The following is a 24,798-nucleotide window of genomic DNA, read 5'->3' on the forward strand; positions in this document are numbered from 1 at the left end:
CTTAAAAATTTCAGTGTGTTCACTCAGAGGATCTTTAGTGCTCAAGGAGTGTTACCTCAACAGTTTGATAACAATCTGTATTTACATGGGTTCTGCATTAGGTTCCTGAGGGTGCTGTAACAAATTACCACCAATGTGGCTTAGAACATCAGAAATTTATTCTCTTATAGTTCTGTAGGCCAGAAATCAGCATCCTTGGGCTTCAGTCAGGGTGTTGCAAGGCTCCAGAGGCCCGAGGGGCAAATACGTTCTTTGCCTCTTCCCGCTTTTGGTGGCTGCCAGCATTCCTTGGCTTGTGGCCGGATCACTCCTCTCTTTGCTTCTATGGTCACATTGCCTCCTCCTCTTCTGTCTAATTGCTCTCTGCCTCCCTCTTATAAACATATGATTGCATTTAGGACCCATGTGAATAATCTCCCCATCTCTTTACTTGATTTTGTCTGTATAATCCTTTTTTATCATATAAGGTAACATTCATGGTTCCAGTGATTAAAACATGGGTATTTGTAAGGGGATATTATTCAGCTGAATACAGGCCGCCTGCACCAAATATTCCCATTTGCAAAATACATTTATCCCATCCCATATCCCCCAAAGTCTAAATGCATTACCTCATCAACTTTTAAGTCCAAAATTGTGTCTGAATGTCATCAGTTCAGAGTCCTAACTTTCATCATTTAAATCATAATGAATCAGATATGGGTGTGATCTGTTATGGGGCAAAGTTCTTTCCATTTGTGGACCTGTGAAACTAGAAGACAAATAATTTGTTTCCAGAAGACAGTGGTTCAACAGTTGGGATGACTATTATATTCATTCCTGTTCCAAAAAGGAGAAAATGAAGTAAGAAAGAAGTTAGTGTTCCATAGCACTTTCAAGGTCCAGGCAGGCAAATTCTGTTAGGTTTCGAGACCCGGGAATAATGCTTTGTGGCTTAATGTTCTGCCCTCTGGACCAAAGGCTCCGTTTTTGGAGTCATTCTTTTTTCTTGAAGGGTAGCATATATTTGCAGCTGAGTAGTTTTATCAATCTGTTTCTTGCCTGTAGAATTCAGGGAGTACAAGAGCCTTTTCTTTTCCCCCATTTCATTTTGTCTCTGTCCCTTTCAGTCCAAGCTGGTGGTGTTCCTTCTGGTATGACGTTCTCGAAAACTATAAAGCTCTCCTATTTGTGTCTTGGAGGTTTACTCCATTAGATAAGAGAGTCCTCCACAGATCTTTGATGGATAATGGCATCTCTGTTCCTGATTCTGCTGAAATGGTTGAGGGCATCCATGAGTACCATGCTTAATTTCTTCAGCACTAGCTCAAGTCCTTGTTCTTCTCTCCAGAGCCACTTTTCTAACAGTGAATGTTAGAGCATCTTTTACCTAATGTTAGCATCTTTTACCATCTGGGTAAGCTGAGAATTTCTCAAGTCATCACATTTTGGTTCTTTTTGCTCAGTAGTTCTTAACTCAATTTATTTCTTGCACCTCACATTGTATTATAAGCAGCAACGAAGAAAGCAGGCAGCACCTTCAACAAATTTGCTTGGAAATTTTCTCAGCTAAATATTCAAGTACATGGCTTACAAATTCTGTTTTGTGTGTAACTATAGAACACTTACTCAGCTAAGTTTTCTGCCACTGTAAAACAAGGATCCTCTTTCCTCCAGTTTCCAAAAATACATTACGTATTTCCTTTTGAGACCTCACTGGCAACTACTTTAACATCCAATTTCTACCAAAAATGTGTTTATGATGATTGAGATGTTCTGTAAGAGTTTTAGCTTTTTCTGCCATGCTTTTCATTTCCTTCTGAGTCCTCACCAGCAATGCGTTCAGTGTTGGTATTTCTACTAGCAGTCACTATAGGCAGTTGACTTTTTCTGTCTTGCATGGCAAATTTATTTTAGGCTCTACTTATCATCTATTTGTTAGAGCAGATCCAACTCTTGATACCAGAATGTGTTATTAGTTTCCTGCATCTTCAGTAACAAATTACCATAAGCTTGGTGGCTTAGAACACCAGAAATTTATTCTTTCCCAGTTTTGGAGGCCAGAAGTCCAAAATTATTTTCACTGAGCTGAATTTATGGTTTTGTCATGGCTACGCTTGCCCCAGTGGCCCTGAATATCCACTCCTTGCCTCCTCCAGCTTCTGGTGGCTACTGGCATTCCTCAGTATGTGGCTACATCATTCTGGCCTCTAATTCTGTCATCAGATTGCCTTTTCCTGTATGTCTCATCCCTCTCTCTGTCTTCTTACAAGATTACATGTGGTTTCATTTATGGCCCACAGGAACAACCCAGAATTGTCTCCTTATCTCAAGATCCTTAATCACATTCGAAAAGTCCTTTCCTGCCTTATGAGATTGCATTCACAGGTTCTAGGGATTAAGATGTGGTATCTTTAGAAACTACTGTAAATAGTTGAAAATTTTGTTTTTTAATACATTGAAGTTTCACCTGCTATTGTCATGCCTTCGATAAGATTTTGTGCAAAAGCCCTATACTCATGTCCTAAGTTTACTATTTGGACATTCTGCATTACTTCCTGCCACACTCAGTATAACACATAAATATTTATACCTGTGTTCCTGATCTTGGGTGGTCTCCTATTGAAGTGATTCAGTATCTATGTTAAAATTACTTTTATGTAAAGAGCATTGAGTGTTAAATATATTTATTTAATTGAATAATATATTCAATAAACTATTTTTCATGTTTGGTAAGACCAAAGATAATCATCTGTTACCTTTTCTTAGCTAAATGAATCTATCTTTGATACTCAAATCACCAAGAAGATGGGCTATTATAAAATGCTACATGTGATGTATTCTCGTCTTTCAAAAGAGGATGTTCACTCGAAAGAATCTAAAATTAATCAAGTTTTCAACGGCTCATGTGTTACAGAAGGAAATGAACTTACAAAGACACTTATCAAGTAAGGTTTTAGTTAACTTTGTTACTTGATTGTATATGATTTGTTGTATTTGATTCATTAATATTTTTGATGCATATATTTTTATGCTTGCATATAATGTGAATAAATGGTTAAGTTTTAAATACCAGTTTTTATAGTTTTCTTGGTTTTTTTTCTTATGTACAAACTACTTAGACTTTAATGTAGCAGGTTATTGGGTGGCATGTTTTATCCTATACTCATCTTTTACAAGGAGTAAAACTTTTTTCTGTTATTATTGTTTTTTTCCTACCATTTTCCCTCCCTTAATAGCTTGATATATTTTTAATGGTGTGATTTACAATATGAAAGTATTTTTTTTCCCGACTGCAATTTGAAATGAAAGGAATGGCAGGTATGTTCAAGCAGGTATTCTATAAAATACAAAGTAATCGAATACATTTTCTCTAAAACTGACCTTCTAATGAAGTTCCCTCTTAGTGAATATTGAATGCAGACATTGCTATATCTCATTTTGCATATCCCAAAGAAGCTTATCCTTACTTTCATCTTACCCTATTCTTATTTTATATCCTCTGGGAATGACATCACCATCCATTCATTTGCACCAGTGAGAGCCCTGTTTTATTTTTCCTTCTTCATCTCTCCAGTCTCCATGCACACCCTGTCAGTCACCAGATCTGGTGGATTTTATCTCCTCAGCCTTCCCAAGACTGGGGCACTTCTTTCATCTTCCTTCCTTCATATAGTGTTGTAACGCCTGGTGTTCTTTGGTGAACCAGTGCAATGCAATCTCCTTCGTAGTTATTCTCCCCACTCCTGGGCTTGTCTCTCTCAGTTTTTCCATACTACTGCCAGTATGATAATACCTCTACAGTATGAACCTGATTGTTTCATTCTCCTACCTAAAAGATTTCAGACCTAAGACACTTCAAAAGAACTTCATCTTCAGTATCAGGGAGCAGCAAAATTTTTCTGTAAAGGGCTTGCCTGATAGTAACTGTTTTCAGCTTTTCAGGCTGTCTGGTCTCTTGCAACTACTACACTGTACTGGAAAAGCAGCCATAAATAATATGTAAATGAATGGGCATGGCTATGTTCTGACAGAACTCTTCAAAAGTAGTTGGTCACCTGGGCACTGTTTGGAGACCCCATCCTGCAGAATGAAGTCTGAGCTCCTTAGCATGGCAGGCAAGCTCTTGTAGGAACACACCCCTCTCCACCTTGTGCTCACTGCCAGCCACTGCTGCACCCACCTCATCTTCTGAACACACTGTGTGGCTTAGCTCTTACTGTAAGTGACACTCTTCTCTCTGTTCGTAATCCTCACATACATTTTCCCTTTGACTGACTTAGAATTCAAAACACAGTTCTTATACTTTCTCTTAAAACCTTTTGTTGATTCCTTCACCTGGGTTACTATCCATCCTCCTTGCTTCCATCTCTTAACTTGTGCTGGTTGCTGTTGCTGTGCTTACCACAGTGTGCTGAAATCCCTGGATGCTGCCTTTGCCTTGAGATGGGCATGGGTTCAGTGACTTGCTTGTCTTTTATTTCTAGTACCTGGTACTATGCCAGACACAAACTTGACACTCAGAAAAGGCTGAACTGAATTGAGATCCTGTTGTCTGGCATTGCTGGGCTTGAGCAACAATTTCCCTGTTATATGAATTAATTTTTAACCTGGATCTACTCTGCAGATTGTGCTATGATGCATTTACAGAGAACATGATGGGTGAGAATCAGTTGCTGGAGAGGAGAAGACTTTACCATTGTGCTGCATACAACTGTGCCATTTCTGTTATCTGCTGTGTCTTCACCGAATTAAAATTTTACCAAGGTTTTCTCTTCACTGAAAAACCTGAAAAGGTAGACTTCTGAAATTTTCACAGTTGCTGTCACTGTAGGATTTCAAGTTAGACTATATAAATTAAAATTATATCATAATTTGCACATTCTTATAATATTAAAGATGTAGCTCTTATAGATCTGCATACACACACACACACACACACACATTAAAGCTGAAGTGCTTTCCCATGAGTTATTAAATAGCATTAATTCTATAGTAGCATCAGCAATAAGGATTTCCACTATTCAGATATTTTTATATGATTCTTTGAATTTACAGAACTTGCTTATTTTGGAAAATCTGATTGACCTGAAGCACTGCTATACATTTCCTGTAGAAGTTGAGGTGAGTGAAATTTTTCAGTGGTGTTACCGAGTTTAAAAAATTTACCAAGTACTTATAGAAAAAAAAAATGTTAAGTTGAACATGTTAAATTCTCAATATTCAAGTCTGCTTTGAACTATAAAATCTGGTAGTTTAATGTAGTTCAGCCCGAGGTACAATCTCAGGCAATTATAAAAAAAATTATCATAACTTGATTTTTCCCTTTCTTAACTAGTAAAAGATAGAAAATGGCGATAAAAAGAGCTGTTAGGACATATCCCAGAAGTTGCTTGCTGAGTAAATTCCTCTAGTTAGTGAAATTGAGATCCATCCAGATACAGAATTATAATGCTATGGCCTGCTTGGGTGATTTGGCAGGATAATGGAAGTGCTGTGAGTAGAAGTCATGGGGATAATTGGAAAACTTGCTGTGGCAAATGTGACAAGCTTGATTTTAGTCAAGCTAAGTTTGACATGCCAGCCTCAGCAATTGGTGGGAGGTTGTAGGTGCAGCCTGTCACAGCCCACTGGAAATGGGAATTGGGCAGAGTGCCAGAGCTTGTGCACCATGGTCTAGGTCAGGAGCTGTCACTCATGTTAGTGTGCATGGCTGCTGACTTCACCATGTCTGAGTGGTACATGAGTTCATGTAAATGGTTGCTTCCTGCATTGTGCCCTTTTGGAACAAGACTGGGAACATTTTTCAAGGTGTATTTTCAAGGAACAAACAAACAAAAATAGCACTCAGACACTCGCTATATGTTACTTCTGAACTTTACAATAGCGCTGTAAAGTGCCATAGCATAACTGTATAGTTAAGGAAACTGAGGCTCATAGGTCAAGTACAGACTATTGGTAATCTGAGCATGTAGCTACCAGAACTTAGTCTGCACTTGGTCCCAGAGCCAAGTGGGGAGGCAAATGCCTCAGTGGGGTTCTGTGGGAAATGCATTTCTTAAGGGTACTCACCTATCTTCGTGGATACTTTTTGGTGATTTTAAATTTGATAAAAGTCTTGTTTAAAAATTAATTTTTTTTGCCAAATTGCTACTAAAATTGAAAATGTATGATCATGATTCTAAAAAGTTTTAAATTGTGTATTTGTTTTGCCTAATAGGTTCCTATGGAAAGAAAGAAAAAGTACATTGAAATTAGGAAAGAAGCCAGGGAAGCCACAAATGGGGATTCAGGTAGGATGTTTTCAAAATGATGAGAATGATTCCAATTTGTTATGTAACAAATGGTATTTGCTATGTAAATAAAAAATATTTTACATATCCCAAAACATTGAAATTGAGTTTGAAAAGGTTTTAAGTGGCAAATAGAATTATATTTTGAAAGAAATGCAATTAGCTAAACCTCAGTATGGCCAAAGAGGGCTGAGAAATGGTATGCTTTTCTTAATAGTGCAAGATAGGTTGCTAGTTATTTGTTTGCATATGGATTATGTTTGTTTTTTGTTTAAATACATTCAGAAATGTGTTAAAATATAAGTCCCATCCTGCTATTCCTCCTGTCATCTCCCACTTCCCTGAGGACAGAGCTGCCTAAGGTCCCTGACCTGCCTGCTGCCTCCCTGCCACTCTCCTTCCTGCTTACTCTGCTCTAGCAGCACTGTTCCCCTGCCTATGCTTGTAGGCACCAGGCTCACTTTGGCCCCAGGGCATTTGCACGTGATGTTTCCTAAACCTAGAGTAATCTTAGTCCCAGATATCAGCGTTTTGTTTAATACTAACCTTTGAAGGAAGTTCTCCCTGGCTTCCCTATTTAAAATTAACTGTCTTTTGCTCCACATGCTCCTTGTTTTAGTTTTTTGCTTTATTTTTCTTCATAGCTTTTTTCTTGACTTGGGGATAAAATTTGGACCAATGTTGTAAATTCCTTACATATATGGATTAGTTGTTTTTCAGTAGTATCTTTTCCCACATCTGTGTTAGACTATGTGCAAAATGTACCCCATCAAAATTTTAAATGCAAGGAAATTATGTTACTATCATATCCAGAAATTGTATACAGTTTAACTTCTCTGTCCATGACAGTAGAGAATAATTGCTCAATAATAACAAAACCAAAGGAGGTCTTTCCCCTTTTCCTTTTGCTTTGTTTAATCTGAATAATCTGTTGAGAATCACAGAATAGAAAAAAGCCTTAGTTAACACAGTCTTTTAATTTTAATATCATTTGAGCTTAGAGAAATACATTTTTTACCAATCTGAATCCATGTATTTTCTTCTTTATATTTCAGGTGGCCCTCATTATCTATCTTCCTTGTCATATTTGGCAGACAGCAGCCTGAGTGAGGAAATGAGTCAATTTGATTTCTCAACTGGAGTTCAGAGCTATTCATACTGTTCCCAAGAACCAAAATCTACCCCTGGTCATTTTAGGAGACAGGTGATCACATTTTGTATATTAAAAAATATTGTTGGCATTTGTAAAGGAAGGGGATCTTCATTGTTAGGAGAAGCCACTTCTCTATGGGTAGTCCTCAGATAATAGTGTTTGGAGAATTTACCCGGATCTAAGTCCCAGCCTTCCATCCTATAGGCAATTGGATTTCATCAGTAGGATGAAAGGAGGAAAGACACTAATGAAATTAGTGTCTGAGGGGCGCCTGGGTGGCTCAGTCGTTAAGCGTCTGCCTTCGGCTCAGGTCATGATCTCAGGGTCCTGGGATCAAGCCCCACATCAGGCTTTCTGCTGGGCAGGAAGCCTGCTTCTCCCTCTCCCACTCCCCCTGCTTGTGTTCCCTTTCTCACTGTTTCTCTCTCTGTCAAATAAATAAATAAAATCTTGGGAAAAAAAATTAGTGTTTGAAATCAGAACTGCATTTAAGGGTCTCCAGTGAGAAAGATAACTACCATAGAGACTCAGATGCCATGCTGATGTGACTGTTGTATTATCCTCTGCAGAAAATGAAGAAGCTGCTCAAGTATTTGATGTTATCAAACAGATAACTAAATGCATCTGTGTTCACAAATGATAGCTTAACCTCATGAACAGAGCTAGGAAACGTGTAGGTAGATACACATCTGTGCACTTACAGAGGCACACCCATGTGTACAAATGTGTAAAAACCATGAGCTCCACAGAACCCATCCAGGGTTCATTCAAGTTTTTCCCTTTCTGGTTTCTTTGACATGCACTGACTCACCTCTTCCTTCCCTCAACCCCTCTGCTGTCCTCTGAACACTGATGCCTTCCTGGAGTGGGTCCTGAACCACAGGCAGGCACCCCACTCTCTCCTCCCCACTCCCAGACACTGCCAGGCAGCTCTTGTCCCACTCTGGTCTGCCAAAGTGGTTTTGTGCCTGAGGAGGACAGGAGCAGTACAGTGTTTTTGAAGTTGAGTTTGACTGTACTTTATGTTGCCTGTATGGTTGGCTTCTTCCTTTGTAATGAATGCTTCAAGGAGGAGCCCATTCATTAATTCTTTCACCCAGATTATGTCGTACGTCTGTGCTGGGCAATAAAAAAGTACAACTTTGTTCTATTATGGCTACATTGTCTGGTGAGACTCATCCTTCATGAATAGGCCATTTACATTGAGTCATCTTGGGTTCAGTCCTCATGCCTTCAATTTGATTGCATGACTTGAGTCTCCAGTTTCAGATCTATCCAGTCCTTGTGAGAAGCATCCTGACAAATAATTTTGGCTGAAAAACGTGTCAAGTAGATCTGAATGCAGTCAGATACTGTGATTAATTCCTTTGACACCTTACCAGGTATATGGAAAAAAGGGACATTAAGATTACTCTGATTGATTTTTATGGCTCATTATTTTTTTCATGTTTCTTATAACCCTGACTGTATAAAAATTACTGTTTATTATTTACAATTTATTGTTCCACTCTGTGTGTGTGTAAAATTTACTATATGTGTATGTAAAACTTCAGTTCATCATTACACTTATAAAATGATTACCTCTGCTATAATTTCTAAGAATTTTAGGATCAGCAATGGTTTAAAAGTTTTGTTCTTTTATTGATTAAAATTTTATTGATTAAAAAGGCAAATTAAGGATTTTACATTTTTTAGTTTACTGAGAAAAAAATATAGGTGAAAATTTATCTGATAGTTGTGTTTCAGTAGTTCGCTTTCTCCATAATGTGGCAACTAAGAATCATGGAGACTGTTGCTCTCAAGGTGTTGAGAGTTCTGGGGCCTCCCAGGACACAAACATTTGGAAAAAGATCTTAGTGTTTGTACAAAGCAGCATGTGTCCGCATGGATGGTGTGAACTAAGTATGACCCCGGAGGGAGTGACCATGCATATAGAGGTCAGAGGGAAAATATGTATCTAGAATGTAAGGAAGACATGAGGTCCTGGGTTGTTTTTTTTTTTTTTAAGTTGTTTAATAAGAAAACCCAACAAATGTGTTTAATATTATTACCAATTTATCAGTTACCTTAGTGTGTGTTTTATGACATTGCCCCAAAAGTCAGAATATTATATACACTAAAATTTTAACAGTGTACTCTGCATCATCGGATTCTTCCCTTTTCCTAGGAGCATAAAGACCCCATGGTCCAAGATGCTGTCCTAGAGTTAGAGATGGATGAGCTCAATCAACACGAATGTATGGCGACCATGACAGCCCTGATTAAGCACATGCACAGAAATCAGATACTACCTAAAGGAGAAGAGGTTTGTTTCTGCTAATCTTGTCTCATTTAATACTGTTTATGGTATCATAGTAAGAATGAACACTTAATATTGAATACCAAATTCTATATCTACTAAACATTTTTTGTTGCTCATGTCTTACTTTGTCAGCTCATAATATCAAAATGTGAAGTTATTTTCTTCCACTTTTTAAGGTAATCTTGAATGTATCATTTCAGGGTTCAGTGCCAAAAAATCTTCCTCCGTGGATGAAATTTCTTCATGACAAACTAGGAAATCCATCGGTATCATTAAATATCCGTCTCTTCTTAGCCAAGCTTGTTATTAATACAGAAGAAGTAAGTAATTATTTGCTTAAAAATTCTTTGCAATTAGTAAGATGGTGGAGGAATAGGAGGATGCTAAGTTTGTCTCATACCTCGAATGCAACTAGATAGTTATCAAATCATTCTGAACACCTGAGAAATCAGTAGGAGATCTGAGAAAACAAATGCTGCAAGTTTACCAGTAGAAAAATATGACCACAGGGGTGCCTGGGTGGCTCAGTCAGTGAAGTGTCTGCCTTCAGCTCAGCTCATGATCCTGGGATCCTGGGATCAAGCCCTGAATCGGGCTCCTTGCTCAGTGGGGAGCCTGCTTCTCCCTCTTCCTCTGCCCCTCCCCCCATTCCTGTTCTCTCTCTGTCTCTCTGAAATAAATAAGATCTTTAAAAACAGAATGACCACATTTTGGAAGGTAGGAGGTGTGGAGACTTGAATCCAGTGTGATAGAGCTGAGGATATGGCTGAGGGGTGGGAGCCTGCTTAAAGAGGATACCACAAAATACTAATAAGCAATGGAATGCAAAATTGGAACTTTTAGAAGTCTGCTACAGTGGGGCATGCTCCTGGCTTAAAGGTGCTCAAATGGTGAAGCAGGGCAGAATTCCATGTGTGATAGCATGCTCTCAGGATCCCCGGGGTCTCAAGAAGAACAGGTGGTGCCTGAGTGTGGCAGAGTTCCTAGGCATAAGAGCAGGGAAGCCGGCTTAGAACAGTGAGTTTAGGTGCCAGCTTTCTGCTCTGTGTTGCCATAACGTGTGTAGTAGTCATGCGACCACTTTCCTGGGAGGGGTCCAGCAAAAAGCAGAAATGTGGTGAGGACCCCCTCTCCAGGAAGATCAACATGGGTCTGCCCCACAGGAGTCCCTAAAATTTGGAGTTTTGAAACTCAGTTTTGTGCCTGAGATAAAAATGCCTGGTCACAGGCCAGGTGAACACAGAGTTCTCATGGAAACTGGGGCGACAAGACTGATTGATTGCTTTTCTGTGAGGGCTCACTGAAGAGTGGGGGGCGTCTCCATATTCATCCTGCCCATCAGTGCTGAAAGCCTTCAGGGAGCAAAACAGTGCCACCTAGTGGAGTCCGGAGCTGGTTACACCAAGCCCTACCTCTGCTCATTGGAGGTGTTTTTCCACCAAGGCAAGTCCACCTGAGAATCAGTGCAACAGCGCCCCCTCCCCCCTCCCCCTCTCCCCCCCACCCCAGCCCAGAAGACCAGCACAAACAACTCACTCTCACCAAGTTTATTAATCATAAGGGGCTACAAAGCTTCAGCTTGGGGAAAACACTATATAGCATTCTTCACATTTTTGTTCATTAGTCTTTTAGTATTCCTTTTTGTTATTTTCTTACTTTTCCAAATCTTTTCTTATTCTTTTAAATTTTTATCTACATATATGCTTTATATATTATTTTTTGCTTTCTTTCATTGTATTTTATTTAATAATTATATATGCATATATATATAGATATATATATTTCTCTTTCTTCCTTTCATTCATTCATTCAGCATTTTGGGATCTAGTTTCTTTTAACCAGACCAAACACAACCAGGATCTACTTTTATGTTTTGTTTAGTTTGTTTGTTGTTTTGTTTTCTTTTTTCTGTTGTCATTGTTGTTATTGTTTTTTCTCCTTTTTTTTTCTGGACAAAATAACAAGACAGAGAAATTCACCACAAAAGAAAGAACAGAAGGTAGTACTCACTGCCAGGGATTTAATCAATATGGATATAACTAAGATGTCTGAACTAGAATTTAAAACAATGATTATAAAGATACTAGCTGGGCTTGAAGAAAGCATTGAAGATACTATAGAATCTCTTACTGTAGAGGTAAAAGAACTAAAATCTAGTCAGGCCAAAATTAAAAATGCTATAACCAAGATGCAGTCCTGCATGGAGACCAAAAAAAGAGGATGAATGAATCAGAAGAGTGAATCAGTAATATAGAAGATAAAATGGATGGAAAATAAGGAAACTGAAAAGAAGAGGGAAAGAAACCTATTAGATCAAGAAGGTAGACTGAGGAAACAGCGATTCCATAAAGCAAAATAATATCCATATTACAGGAATCCCAGAAGATGAGTGGGAGAAAGGGGCAGAAAGTTTATTTGAATGACTTACAGCTGAGAACTTCCCTAAACTGGGGAAGGAAATAAGTCTTCAAGTCCAGGAGGCACAGAGCACCCCCCTCAAAATTAAAAATAGATCAACATCTTAACATATTATAGTGAAGCTTCATATTACAAAGATAAAATCAGGGTGTCTGGGTGGCTCAGTCAGTTAAGCATCTGCTTTCGGCTCAGGTCACGATCCCAGGGTCCTGGGATTGAGTCAGTCCCACGTCAGGCTCCTTGCTCAGCAGGAAGCCTGCTTCTCCCTCTCCCTCCAATGCTGCTCTCTAGTGCTCCTTCACTTGCTCTCCCTCTCTCAAATAAAGAAATAAAACCTTAACAAAAAAAAGATAAAGAGAAAATCCTGAAAGCAGCTTGGGACAAGAGGTTCTTAACCTACAAGGATAGAGCTATAAGGCTGGTAGCAGACCTGTCCACAGAGACCTGGCAGGCCAGAAAGGACTGACATGATATATTCAACGTGCTAAATGGGAAAAATAGGCAGCCAAGAATACTTTATCCAGCAAGGCTGTCATTCAGAATAGAAGGAGAGAGAAAGACTTTCCATGACAAACAAAAACTAAAGGAATTTGTGAAACTAAACAAGCCCTGAAAGAAATATTAAAGGGGATCCTTTGAGCGAAGAGAGAGCCCAAAAATAACAAAGATCAGAAAGGAACAGAGACAATCTACAGGAACAGCGACTTTATAGGTAGGAAATACAATGGCACTGAATTCATATATTTCAAGAATTATTCTGAATGTAAATGAACTAAATGCTCCAATCAAAAGATATAGGGTATCAGAATGGATAAAAAAAACAAGACCCATCAATATGCTTTCTACGGGAGACTCATTTTTAGACCCAAAGACCCCCAGATTGAAAGAGGGGTTGGGGTGCCTGAGTGGCTCAGTTGGTTAAGCAGCTGCCTTTGGCTCAGGTCATGATCCTGGGGTCCTGGGATTGAGCCCCATGTCAGGCTCCCTGCTTGGCAGAGAGCCTGCTTCTCCCTCTCCCTCTGCCTGCCTCTCTGCCTACTGTGCGCTCTCTCTCTCTCTCTCTCTGTCAAATAAATAAAATCTTTAAAAAAAAGAACCTGAGGGGATGGAGCACCATTTATCATGCCAATGGACATCAAAAAAAAGCTGAAGTATCAGGCAAACTAGATTTTAAACCAAAGATTAATAAGAGATGAAGAACACTATCTCATAATAAAAGGGTCTATCCAATAAGATCTAAGGATTATAAATATTTATGCCCCTAACATGGGAGCAGCCAATATATAAACCAATTAATAACAAAATTAAAGAAACTCTTTGATAATAGTACAATAATAGTAGGAGATGTTAACACCCCATTTATAGCAATGGACAAATTATCTAAGCAGAAGATCAACAAGGCAACAAAGGCTTTGAATGACACACTGGACCAGATGGATGTAACATATACTCAAAGCATTTCATTCTAAAGAAACAGAATACACATTCTTCTTGAGTGTATGTGGAACATTCTCCGGAATGTTCCCACATACTGGGTCACAAATCGGTCTCAACCACTACAAAAAGATTTGAGATAATATCATGCATATTTTCAGGACACAATGCCATAAAACTTGCAGTGAACCACAAGAAAAACACAAATACATAGAGGTTACAGAACAGCCTACTAAAGAATGAATGGGTCAACCAGGAAATCAAAGAAGAATGTAAAAAATACATGGAAGCAAATGAAAATGAAAACATTACAGTTCAGAACCTTTGGGATGCTGCAAAGGTGGTCCTAAGAGGGAAATATATAGCAACACAAGCATTGCTCAAGAAACAAGAAAAGATCTCAAATACACAACCTAACCTTACACCTAAAGAAGCTGGGAAAATTACAGCAAATAAAGTCTATATCCAGCAGGAGAAGAGAAATAATAGAGATTAGAGTAGAAATCCATGATAAAAAAAACAAAAAGTAGAACAGATCAACAAAAGTAGGAGCTGGTTCTTTGAAAGAATTAATATGATTGATAAACCCCTAGCCACACTTACCAAAAAGAAAAGAGAAAGGACCCAAATCAATAAAATCATGAATGAAAGGGGAGAGATCACGACCAACACCAATGATATGCAAACAATTATAAGAGAATATTATGAGCAGTTGTATGCCAACAAATTAGGCACCCTGGAAGAAATGGATACTTGCCTACAAACTACCGCAACTGAAACAGAAAGAAATAGAAAACCTGAACAGACCATAATCATCAAAGAAATTGAATCAGTAATCCAAAATCTCCCAAACAAGAGTCCAGGGTCAGATGGTCCCCCAGGGGAATTCTGTCAAACATTTAAAGAATTAATACCTAGTCGTCTGAAACTGTTCCAAAAAAAACAGAAATGGAAGGAAAACTTCCAAACTCATTTTATACAGCCAGCATTACCTTGATCCCCAAAAAGGCAAAGACCCCACTAAAAAGGAGAATTACAGACGAATATCCCTGATGTACATGGATGCAAAAATTCTCACCAAAATACTAGCTAATAGGATCCTACAGTACATCAAAAGGATTATTCACCACGACTTAGTGGGATTTATTCCTGGGCTACAGGGGTGGTTGAGCATCTGCAAATCAATCAAGGTCATACACCACATTAATAAAAGAAAGAACAAGAGCCACATGACATCCTCAATATATCTCTCTGACATGAATGGATAGAGGGAACGCTCCTCAATACCCTAAAAATCATATAGGAAAGACCATACCTATAAAAAGTCATATAGGAAAGACCCACATGAATATCATCGTCAGTGGGGAGAAACTAAGAGCATTTCCTCTAACGTCAGGAGCACAACAGGGATGTCGTCTCTCACACTGTTATTTAACACCATATTGGAAGTCCCAGCCTCAGCAGTCAGACAACAAAAAGAAATGAAGGGCATCAAATCGGCAAAAAAGAAGTCAAACCTTCACTCTTTGCAGACGACATGATACTCTATATAGAAAACCCGAAGGACTCCACCCAAAAATTGCTAGAACTGATACAGGAATTCAGGAAAGTCGCAGGATATAAAATCAATGCCCAGAAGTCAGTTGCATTTCTATTCACTAACAGAAGAAGAATGAGAAATCAGGGAATCGATCCCACTTACAAATGCAGCAAAAGCTGTAAGATATCTAGGAATAAGCCTAAGTAAAGAGGTAAAGAATCTATACTCCGAAAACTATAGAACACTCATCAAAGAAATTGAGGCAGACACAAAGAAATGGAACAACATTCCATGTTCATGGATAGGAAGAACAACTATTTTAAAAATGTCTATGCTACCCAAAGCAATCTACACATTCAATACAGTCTCTATCAAAATACCATCAGCATTTATCACAGAGCTGGAACAAACAATCCTAAATTTTGTATGGAACCACAGAACATCCGAAATAGCCAAAGGAATGTTGAAAAAGGAAAGCAAAGCTGGAGGCATCACAATTCCAGACTTCAAGCTGTATTACAAAGCTATAATCATCAAGACAGTATGGTACTGGCACAAAAAACAAGACACATAGATCAGTGGAACAGAACAGAGAACCCAAAATTGGACCCTCAACTCTATGGTCAACTACTCTTTGACAAAGCAGGAAAGAATATCCAAGCAAAAAAGGATAGTCTCCTTAACAGACGGTGTTGGGAAAATTGGACCGCCACATGCAGAAGAATGAAACTGGACCATTTTCTTATACCATACACAAAAATAAAGTCAAAATGGATGAAAGACTTAACTGTGAGTCAGTTATCCATCAAAATGCTGGAAGAGAACACAGGCAGCAACCTCTTCAGCCTTGGCCACAGCACCTTTTTGCTAGACATGCCTCCAAAGGCAAGGGAAACAGAAGCAAAAATGAACTATTGGGACTTCAAGATAAAAAGCTTTTGCACAGCAAAGGAAACAGTCAGCAATGAAAGGCAAGCTACCGAATGGGAGAAGATATTCGCAAACGACATATCAGATAAAGGGCTAGTATCCAAAATCTATAAAGAACTTATCAATCTCAACACCCCCCAAAAAAAATCCAGTCAAGAAATGGCAGAAGACATGAACAAACATTTCTCCAAAGAACACATACAGATGGCCAACAGATACATGAAAAAAATGCAACAACAGATGTTGGTGAGGATGCAGAGGAAGTAGAACCCTCTTACATTGTCAGTGGGAATGCAAACTGGTGCAGACGGTTTCCTCAAAAAGTTAAAAATAGAACTACCCTACGACTGAGCAATTGCACTAGTAAGTATTTATCTAAAGGATACAAACAGTGATTTGAAGGGGCACATGCAACCCAACATTTATAGCAGCAATGTCCAGAATATGCAAAATATGGAGAGTGCCCACATATCAATGGACAGATGAATGGATAAAGAAGATGTATATATATATATATATATATATATATATATATATATATATATATATATGCAACAGAGTACTACTTAGCCATCAAAGAAAACTAAATCTTGCTATTTGCAACAACATGGATGGAACTACAGGGTATTAAACTAAATGAAATAAGAGAAAGACATACCATATGATTTCACTCATATGTGGAATTTAAGAAACAAAACTGATGAACATAGGTCAAGGGCAAGAAAAATAAAATGAAAACAGAGAGGGAGGCAAACCATGGGAGACTTTTAATTGTAGGAAACAAGCAGAGGGTTGCTGGAGGGGAGGAGAGTGGGGGTATAGGGTAATTGGGTGATGGGCATTAAGGAGGGCACTTGATGTGATGAGCATTGGGTGTTATATGCCACTGATGTATCACTAAATTCTACCCCTGAAACTAATAATATAGTATATGTTACCTAAATTGAGTTTTATATAAGAAATTTAAAAACAAGTCTTTGCAGTTATATATCTACTGACAAGAAAACCCATAATAAAGAAACAAAGCATGACATTTTTGTTCTCTGAATAAGTTAGCCAACCATATTTATTTGTTCAACATCATTCTTCTGTCATTTTTTTAAACCTGAAAATTAAAATTAATTGTTAGAAATATCTCTATGAATTACATGTGTTAGCAAGTTTCTTTTTTTAATCTTTTTTTAATTTAAATTCAATTAGCCAAGGTATCATTAGTTTCTGATACAATGTTCAATGATTCATTAGTTGAATATAACACCCAATGCTCATCATATCACATGCCCTCTTTAATTCCCATCACCCAGTTACCACATCCCCCCACATAACTCCCTTTCACAACCATCAGTTTGTTTCCCAGAGTCAAGAGTCTTTCATGGTTTGTCTCCCTCTCGGATTTCTTCCCATTCAGTTTTCCCTCTCTTCCCCTATTGTCCTCTGCACTATTTCTTCTGTTCCATATGAGTGAAACCATATGATAATTGTCTTTCTCTGATTGACTTATTTCACTTAGCATAATACCCTCCAGTTCCATCCATGTTGATATAAATGGTAGATAGTCCTCCTTTCTGATGGCTGAGTAATAATCCATTGTATATGTGAATCACATCCATTCATCTGTTGAAGGACATCTTGGTTCCTTCCACGGTTTGGCAATTGTGGACATTGCTGCTATGAACACTGGGGTGCAGGTGCCCCTTTCTTTTCGCTACATCTGTATCTTTGGGGTAAATACCCAGTAGTGCAATTGCTGGGGCATAAGGTAGCTCTATTTTTAACGTCCTGAGGAACCTCCATACTGTTTTCCAGAGTGGCTGTACCAGCTTGCATTCCCAAGAACAATTTAAGAGGGCTCCCCTTTCTCCACATCCTCACCAACATTTGTTGCTCCCTGTCTTGTTAATCTTAGCTATTCTGACTGGTATAATGTGGTATCTCATTGTGGTTTTGATTTGTATTTCCCTGATGCTGAGTGATGTGGAGCATTTTTTTTCATGTGTCTGTTGGCTGTTTTTATGTCTTTGGAGAAGTGTTCATGTCTTCTGCCCATTTCTTGACTGGATTTTTTGTTCTTTGGGTGCTGAATTTGATAACTTCTTTGTAGATCTTGGATGCCAGCCCTTTAACTGTATTGTCATTTGCAAATATTTTCTCCCATTCTGTAAGTTGCCTTTTAGTTTTGTTGGTTATTTCCTTTCCTATGCAAAATTTTTTATCATGAAGTCCGAATCGTTCATTTTTGCCTTTGTTTTCCTTGCCTTTAGAGATGTTTCTTGCAAAAAGTTGCTTTGTTCAAGGTCGAAGACGTTGCTGCCTGTGTTCTCCTCTAGGATTTTGATGGATTCCTGCCTACACATTTAGATCTTTCATCCATTTTGAGTTTATCTTTGTGTATGGCATAAGAAAATGGTCCAGTTTCATTCTTCTGCATGTGGCTGTCCAGTTTTCCCAGCACCATTTATTGAAGAGACGGTCCTTTTTCCATTGGATATTCTTTTCTGCTTTGTTGAAGAATAGTTGAGGGTCCATTTCTGGGCTCTCTGTTCTGTTTCATTGAAATATGTGTCTGTTTTTATGCCAGTACCATGCCGTCTTGATGATCACAGCTTTGTAATATAGCTCAAAGTCGAGAATTTTGATGCCTCTAGCTTTGGTATTCTTTTTCAACATTCCCCTGGCAATTTGGGGTCTTTCTGGTTCCATACAAATTTTATGATTTTTTTCTTCCAGCTCTGTGAAAAATGCCAGTCGTATTTTGATAGGCATTCTATTGAATATGTAGATTGCTTTGGGCAGCATGCATTTTCACAATGTTTATTCTTCTAATCCATGAACATGGAATGTTTTTCCATCTCTTTGTGTCTTCTGCTATTTCTTTCATAAGCGTTCTGTACTTTCTAGAGTATAGATCTTTTACCTCATTAGTTAGGTTTATTCCTAGGAGTATCTAATGGTTTTTGGTGCAGTTGTGATTGGGATTGATTCCTTAATTTTTCTTTCTTTAGTCACATTGTTAGTGTATAGAAATGCAACTGATTTCTGTGCATTGATTTTGTATCCTGCCACATTGCTGAATTGCTGTATGAGTTCTAGCAATTTGGGGGTAGAGTCTTTTGGATTTTCCATAATGTATTATGTCATCTGCAAAGAGAGAGAGTTTGTCTTCTTTGCCAATTTGAATGCCTTTTATTTCTTTTTGTTGTCTGATTGTTGAGGCTAGGACTTCTAGTACTATGTTGAACAACAGTAGTGAGAGTGGGCATCCCTGTCGTGTTCCTGACCTTAAGGGAAAAGCTCTGAGTTTTTCCCTGTTCAGAATGATATTCGCTGTGGGCTTTTCATAGATGACTTTTATGATATTGAGGTATGTTCCCTCTATCCCTCTACTTTGAAGAGTTTTAATCAGGAAAGAATGCTCTATTTTGTCAAATGCTTTCTTTGTATCAATTGAGAGGATCATATGATCCTTGTCTTTTCTTTTATTAATGTGCTCTATCATGTTGATTGATTTGCAAATGTTGAACCACCCTTGCATCCCAGGAATAAATCCCACCTGGTCCTGGTGAATGATCCTTTTAATGTACTGTTGGATCCTATTGGCTAGGATCTTGGTGAGTATTTTGACATTCATGTTCATCAGGGATATTGGTCTGTAATTCTCCTTTTTGATGGGGTCTTTGTCTGGTTTTGGGATCAGGGTAATGCTGGCCTCATAGAATGAGTTTGGAAGTTTTCCTTCCATTTCTATTTTTTGAAATAGCTTCAGAAGAATAGTAGTCGATCTTCTTTAAATGTTTGGTAGAATTCCCCTGGGAAGCCATGTGGCCCTGGACTCTTGTTTTTTGGGAGGTTTTTTGATTACTACTTCAATTTCCTTAGTAGTTATTGGTCTGTTCAGATTGTCTATTTCTTCCTGTGTCAGTCTTGGTAGTTTATAAGTTTCCAGGAATGCATTCATTTCTTCCAGATTGCTTAATTTGTTTCCATGTAGTTGCTGGTAATAATTTCTAACAATTGTCTATTTCCTTGGTATTAGTCGATCTCTCCCCTTTCATTCATGATTTTACTAATTTGGGCCCTTTCTCTTTTGGGTAAGTCTGGCCAGAGGTTTATCGATCTTATTAATTCATCCAGAGAACCAGCTTCTGGTTTTGTTGATCTGTCCTACTGTTTTTTCTGGCTTCTGTTTCACTGATTTCTGCTCTGATATTTATTATTTCTCTTCCCCTGCTTGGTTTAGGCTTTATTTGCTGTTCTTTCTCCAGGACTTTTAGGTAGAGGGTTAGCTTGTGTATTTGGGATTTTTATGATTTTTTGAGAGAGGCTTGGATGGCTATGTACTTCCATCTTAGGACCATTGCTGTATCCTACAGGTTTTAAACTGATGTGTTTTCATTCTCATTAGTTTCAATGAATTGTTTACATTCTTTTTTAATTTCCTGGTTGACCCATTCATTCTTTTAGCAGATGTTCTTTAATCTCCAAGTGTTTGAGTTCCTTCTAATTTTCTTCTTGTGATTGAGTTCCAATTTCACAGCATTGTGGTCTGAAAATATGCAGGGAGTAATCTCAATATTTTGGTATTGGTTGAGACTTGATTTGTGACCCAGTATGTGGTCTATTCCGGAGAAAGTTCCATGTGCATTCGAGAAGAATGAGTAATCTGTTGTTTTAGGATATGGAATGTTCTGTATCTGTCTGTGAAGTCCATCTGGTCTAATGCCTCATTCAGAGCTCTTGTTTCTTTGTTGATCGTCTGCTTAGATGATCTGTCCATTGCTCTGAGTGGAGTATTGAAGTCCCCTACTATTAATGTATTATTAGCATTGTGTTTCTTTACTTTGGTTATTAATTGTTTTATATAATTGGCTGCTCCTATGTTGGGGACAATAGATATTTACAATTGTTAGATCTTCTTGTTGGATAGACCTTTTAAGTATGATATAGTGTCCCTCCAAATCTCATACTGCAGTCTTTGGTTTAAAATCTAATTTTTTAATATGAGGATTGCTACCCCAGCTTTCTTTTGAGGTCCATTAGTATGGTTCTCTATCCCTTCACTTTTAATCAGAGGTGTCTTTAGGTTCAAAATGAGTCTCTCCTAGACAGCATATGGATGGGTCCTGCTTTTTAATCCAGTCTGATACTCTGTGTCTTTTCATTGGAGAATTCAGCCCATGTACATTTAGAGTAACTATTGAAAGATACGAATTTGGTGCCATTGTATTGCCTGTAAAGCTCCTGTTTCTGTAGATTGTCTCTGTTACTTTCTGGTCTGTGTTACTCTTCGGGTCTCTCTTTGCATACAGAATCCCCCTTAATATTTCTTGCAGGGCTGGCTTGGTGGTCACATATTCTTTCAGTTTCTCTCTGTCCTGGATACTCTCTATCCCTCTTTCAGTTCTAAATGACAGCCTTGCTGGATAAAGTATTCTTGGCTGCATGTTCTTCTCATTGAGTACCCTGAATATATCTTGTCAGCCCTTTGTGGCTGTCCGGGTTTCTGTGGATAGGTTATTCTAATGTTCCTCCCTCCGTATGTAAGAAATCTCTTCCCCCTGCTGCTTTCAGGATAGCTTCTTTTTCTCTATGATTTGCAAGCTTCACTACTATATTTCAGGGTGTTGATCTATTTTTATTGATTTTGGGAGGGATCCTCTCTGCCTCTTGGACATGAATGCTTGTTCCTTCCCTAGTTTAGGGAAGTTCTCAGGCTTGATTTGCTCAAATACACCTTCAAGCCCCCTCTGTCTCTCCACCCACTCTTGGATCCCGATGATCTGATATTGGTTCTTTTCAATGTATCATTAAACTCTCTAAGTCTTTCTTCATGTGCTGTGAGTTGTTTTTCCCTCTTTTCTTTAATTTCCTTTAATTCCATCGCCTGTCCTCTAGATCACTTATTCTCTCTTCCACCTCATTGACCCTGACTGTAGAGTATCCAGTTTAGACTGCATCTCATTCATAGCATTTTTAAGTTCAGCCTGATTCGATCTTGTTTCCACTCTTACAGATTCTGTATTGTCACTTTATGCTTTTTTCAAGCCTAGCTATTAACTTTATGATTGCTTTCCTGAATTCTGTCTCTGACATCTTACTTAAATCCATATTGATTAGCTCTGTGGCAGAGAATACTGCTTCTTGTTCTTTTTTTGATGAGTTCTTCCTTCTAGTCATTCTGCCCAGAGAACGATGAGTGGGCAAATGAACAGAGTCCAAAATATCAACCATGACCCAAGCAAAATGCACCCTGGAGCTCAATATACAATTTTCCCCTGGTGTTGGAATTTTACAGTTTTATGGGATCTATAGGCTTGTCATCCACCTGTTCTTCCAGTCTGTCTTCTGGGGTAGGGGCCTGCCACACTGTTTCTCAGTTATTCCTTCCTGGGTGGAATTGTCCCACTCCCTGTCAAGGGGGATGGACTCATAGCAAACTAGTCCTCTGTGTGGCTTTTTTTCCCTGGGGGCCTGGATCCCTTAGAGGATCAGAACAAAAATGGGCTGTGCCCATTCCTCTCTGGCTCAGAGCAGAAAGATTGCAGTCTGCCTTCTTTAACAAACCCTCTGGGACAAAGTCTCCACTTCTGTATGCACCCCAAACTGCAGCTTCCCATGGTGCACGCCCTCTGGAACTCTCTCAGAGGTAGTCCCAGGGGCCCTGGAGCGCCATGCCCTTTGTGACTTAAAACCACAAGCATCCGGGGGCTCACGCTCACACTCAAAGCTCCTGGATCATGTCTGGGTGCTGCCCTAATATCCTTTCTGGGCTGCTACCGCCCTCTGAGCTTTTGTCCAGTCACAGGCACAGGTTCCATTCCTTTTCAGGCTGCTCAGGAAAAGAGTGATTATTGACTTGCTGGGCTCACGGTTTACAGCAACCTGAGCTGAGAGTCCCCTCCTGGGCTTGCTGACCATAACCTGCTTCCTGGCTCCATTGCTTAGGCACTATACTGGTTCAGACACCCCCTTTTGCTTTGTGACTCCTCAGATCCCAAGACCACAATGCCGCACCTAGAATTCTGCCTTTTCATTTCCAGAGCCCCTTTCAGAGAGGATGTCATTCATTCCTTAGAATGAATTCCATAGGTTCCGATTTTGTGGTCTGGTGTTATATCACTTTCCAGGAGCCAGCTTATGGAGGCTCCCTCCCCCTTCTTGTTTATCTTCCAATATCTCCCTGTAGATTCACGACTCCGCATGTCCTACCTTGCAAAAAGCAGTCACTTTTCTGCTTGTAGAGATCCAGATATATATTCTTACATCTCAGGCAGATTTCGTGGGTATTCGAAATGGTTTGATAATCTAGCTAATTTCAGGGGACCAGTTGAAACGGGGTCCCCTACTCTGCCATCTTGCCTCTGTAATATGTTTGCAAGTTTCTTATGGCTTCCATCGTAATTGGTTTTAGTAGCAAAAAAAAAATGTTGAAAATATTCCTGATAATGTTATATGAAAAATAGGTAACTCTTTTAGGTAGGTGCTAAGTTTATCAGTTGGTTTATGTGTAGCACCACATTAGGGGAGAGCCTCTTCCACCAGTGGGCTTAGGGTAGATTTTTCAGAGAGCCCTTGAATGATGTGTAATGTGCAGTGGGAATTTATATTCTGTGTAGAAGGAGCACTGTGAGCAGAGACGGCCTCCGAGAGAGCCAGTCATGTCTGTACTGAATGCACAGACCATGGTACATGGTCTAGAGAAGAGTCAGTGGCATGGCCACATATCCTCAGGCAGGTGAGCTAGGCCAGGTTATCAGGATCCATACAGAGGGTGCGGCTCATTTGTTGAGCAGTAGGGAGCCACTGATGGGTGCTAGGTGGAATGACGTGATCCAGTTTGCTCTATAGAAAGACCTTCTAGGAAGCACTGCAAATGTGGAACTGCAACAGAGCCTGTGTTCCTCAGGGTCACATTTGATTTCTACCTCCTGGGGCTGCTGTAACAAGGGTACCACAAACTGGGCAGCTTAAACAACAGAAACTTACTGTCTCATGGTTCTGCAAGCCAGAAGTTTGATATCAGGATATTGGTAAGGATGGTTCCTTTTGAGAGCTCTGAGGGAGAATATGTTCCAGGCCTCTCTCCCAGGTTATGGTGGCCACAAGCATTTTTTGGCAAATGGATGGTATTTTTCAAGTCTTCACACTGGCTTTCCTCTCAGCATCTGTTTCAGTATGTACAAATTTTCTCTTTTAATAAGGACATTGTCATTAGATTAGAGCCCACTGTAATGACCTCTCTTAACTTGATAATCTTCAAAGACCCTATTTCTAAATCAGGTCATGTTTATAGATGCTCGGAGTTAGTACTTGAGCATCCTTTTGGAGGACACAGTTCAACCCATAATGCTTGGGGTCACACGTGATTTCTGGCTCCTGAGTGCTGACTTGATGGCTACCAAAAAGGGAACTGTTGTCTTTATTTTGGGATGATTTCTTTGTAGGCTGGGAGTGGGTAAGCAGGTTGACAAGGAAGCATACTGAACTTGTTGACAAATGTGGATGTGAGGTGCCTCTGAGATGTCACTGGGAGATTCCCTGGGGCTTGTGCATTTCCAGAGCTCAGGAATGACCAGGGGAATGGGTTCCAAAAGGAAATGTTCCGGATGGCCATTGTCTTTTTTTTTTTTTAATTTTTAAATTCAATTTAGCTAACATATACTGTATTATAAGTTTCAGGGCTAGAATTTAGCGATACATCAGTTGGATGTAACACCCAGTGCTCATTACATCACGTGCCCTCCTTAATGCC

The 24,798-nt window shown here is 39.1% G+C and overlaps 1 protein-coding gene across 5 annotated transcripts in view; it reads left to right on the top strand.

Moving 5' to 3' along the window:
- PRKDC (protein kinase, DNA-activated, catalytic subunit) overlaps positions 1–24,798 on the top strand; it is a 241,412-nt gene that overhangs the window by 112,924 nt on the left and 103,690 nt on the right. For all 5 annotated transcript variants that reach the window (XM_028118983.2, XM_028118984.2, XM_088022831.1 and 2 more), the window contains exons 42-48: positions 2,749–2,927; positions 4,607–4,775; positions 5,038–5,103; positions 6,200–6,272; positions 7,328–7,476; positions 9,593–9,730; positions 9,928–10,047. In XM_028118983.2, coding sequence (XP_027974784.1) covers positions 2,749–2,927; positions 4,607–4,775; positions 5,038–5,103; positions 6,200–6,272; positions 7,328–7,476; positions 9,593–9,730; positions 9,928–10,047 — 894 coding nt within the window. The remainder of the gene's footprint in view (positions 1–2,748; positions 2,928–4,606; positions 4,776–5,037; positions 5,104–6,199; positions 6,273–7,327; positions 7,477–9,592; positions 9,731–9,927; positions 10,048–24,798) is intronic.

This window comes from Eumetopias jubatus, unplaced genomic scaffold (genome assembly GCF_037043125.1).
Source record: "Eumetopias jubatus isolate StellerSeaLion01/CBP00866 unplaced genomic scaffold, mEumJub1_p1.0 scaffold_4, whole genome shotgun sequence".
NCBI lineage: Eukaryota > Metazoa > Chordata > Mammalia > Carnivora > Otariidae > Eumetopias > Eumetopias jubatus.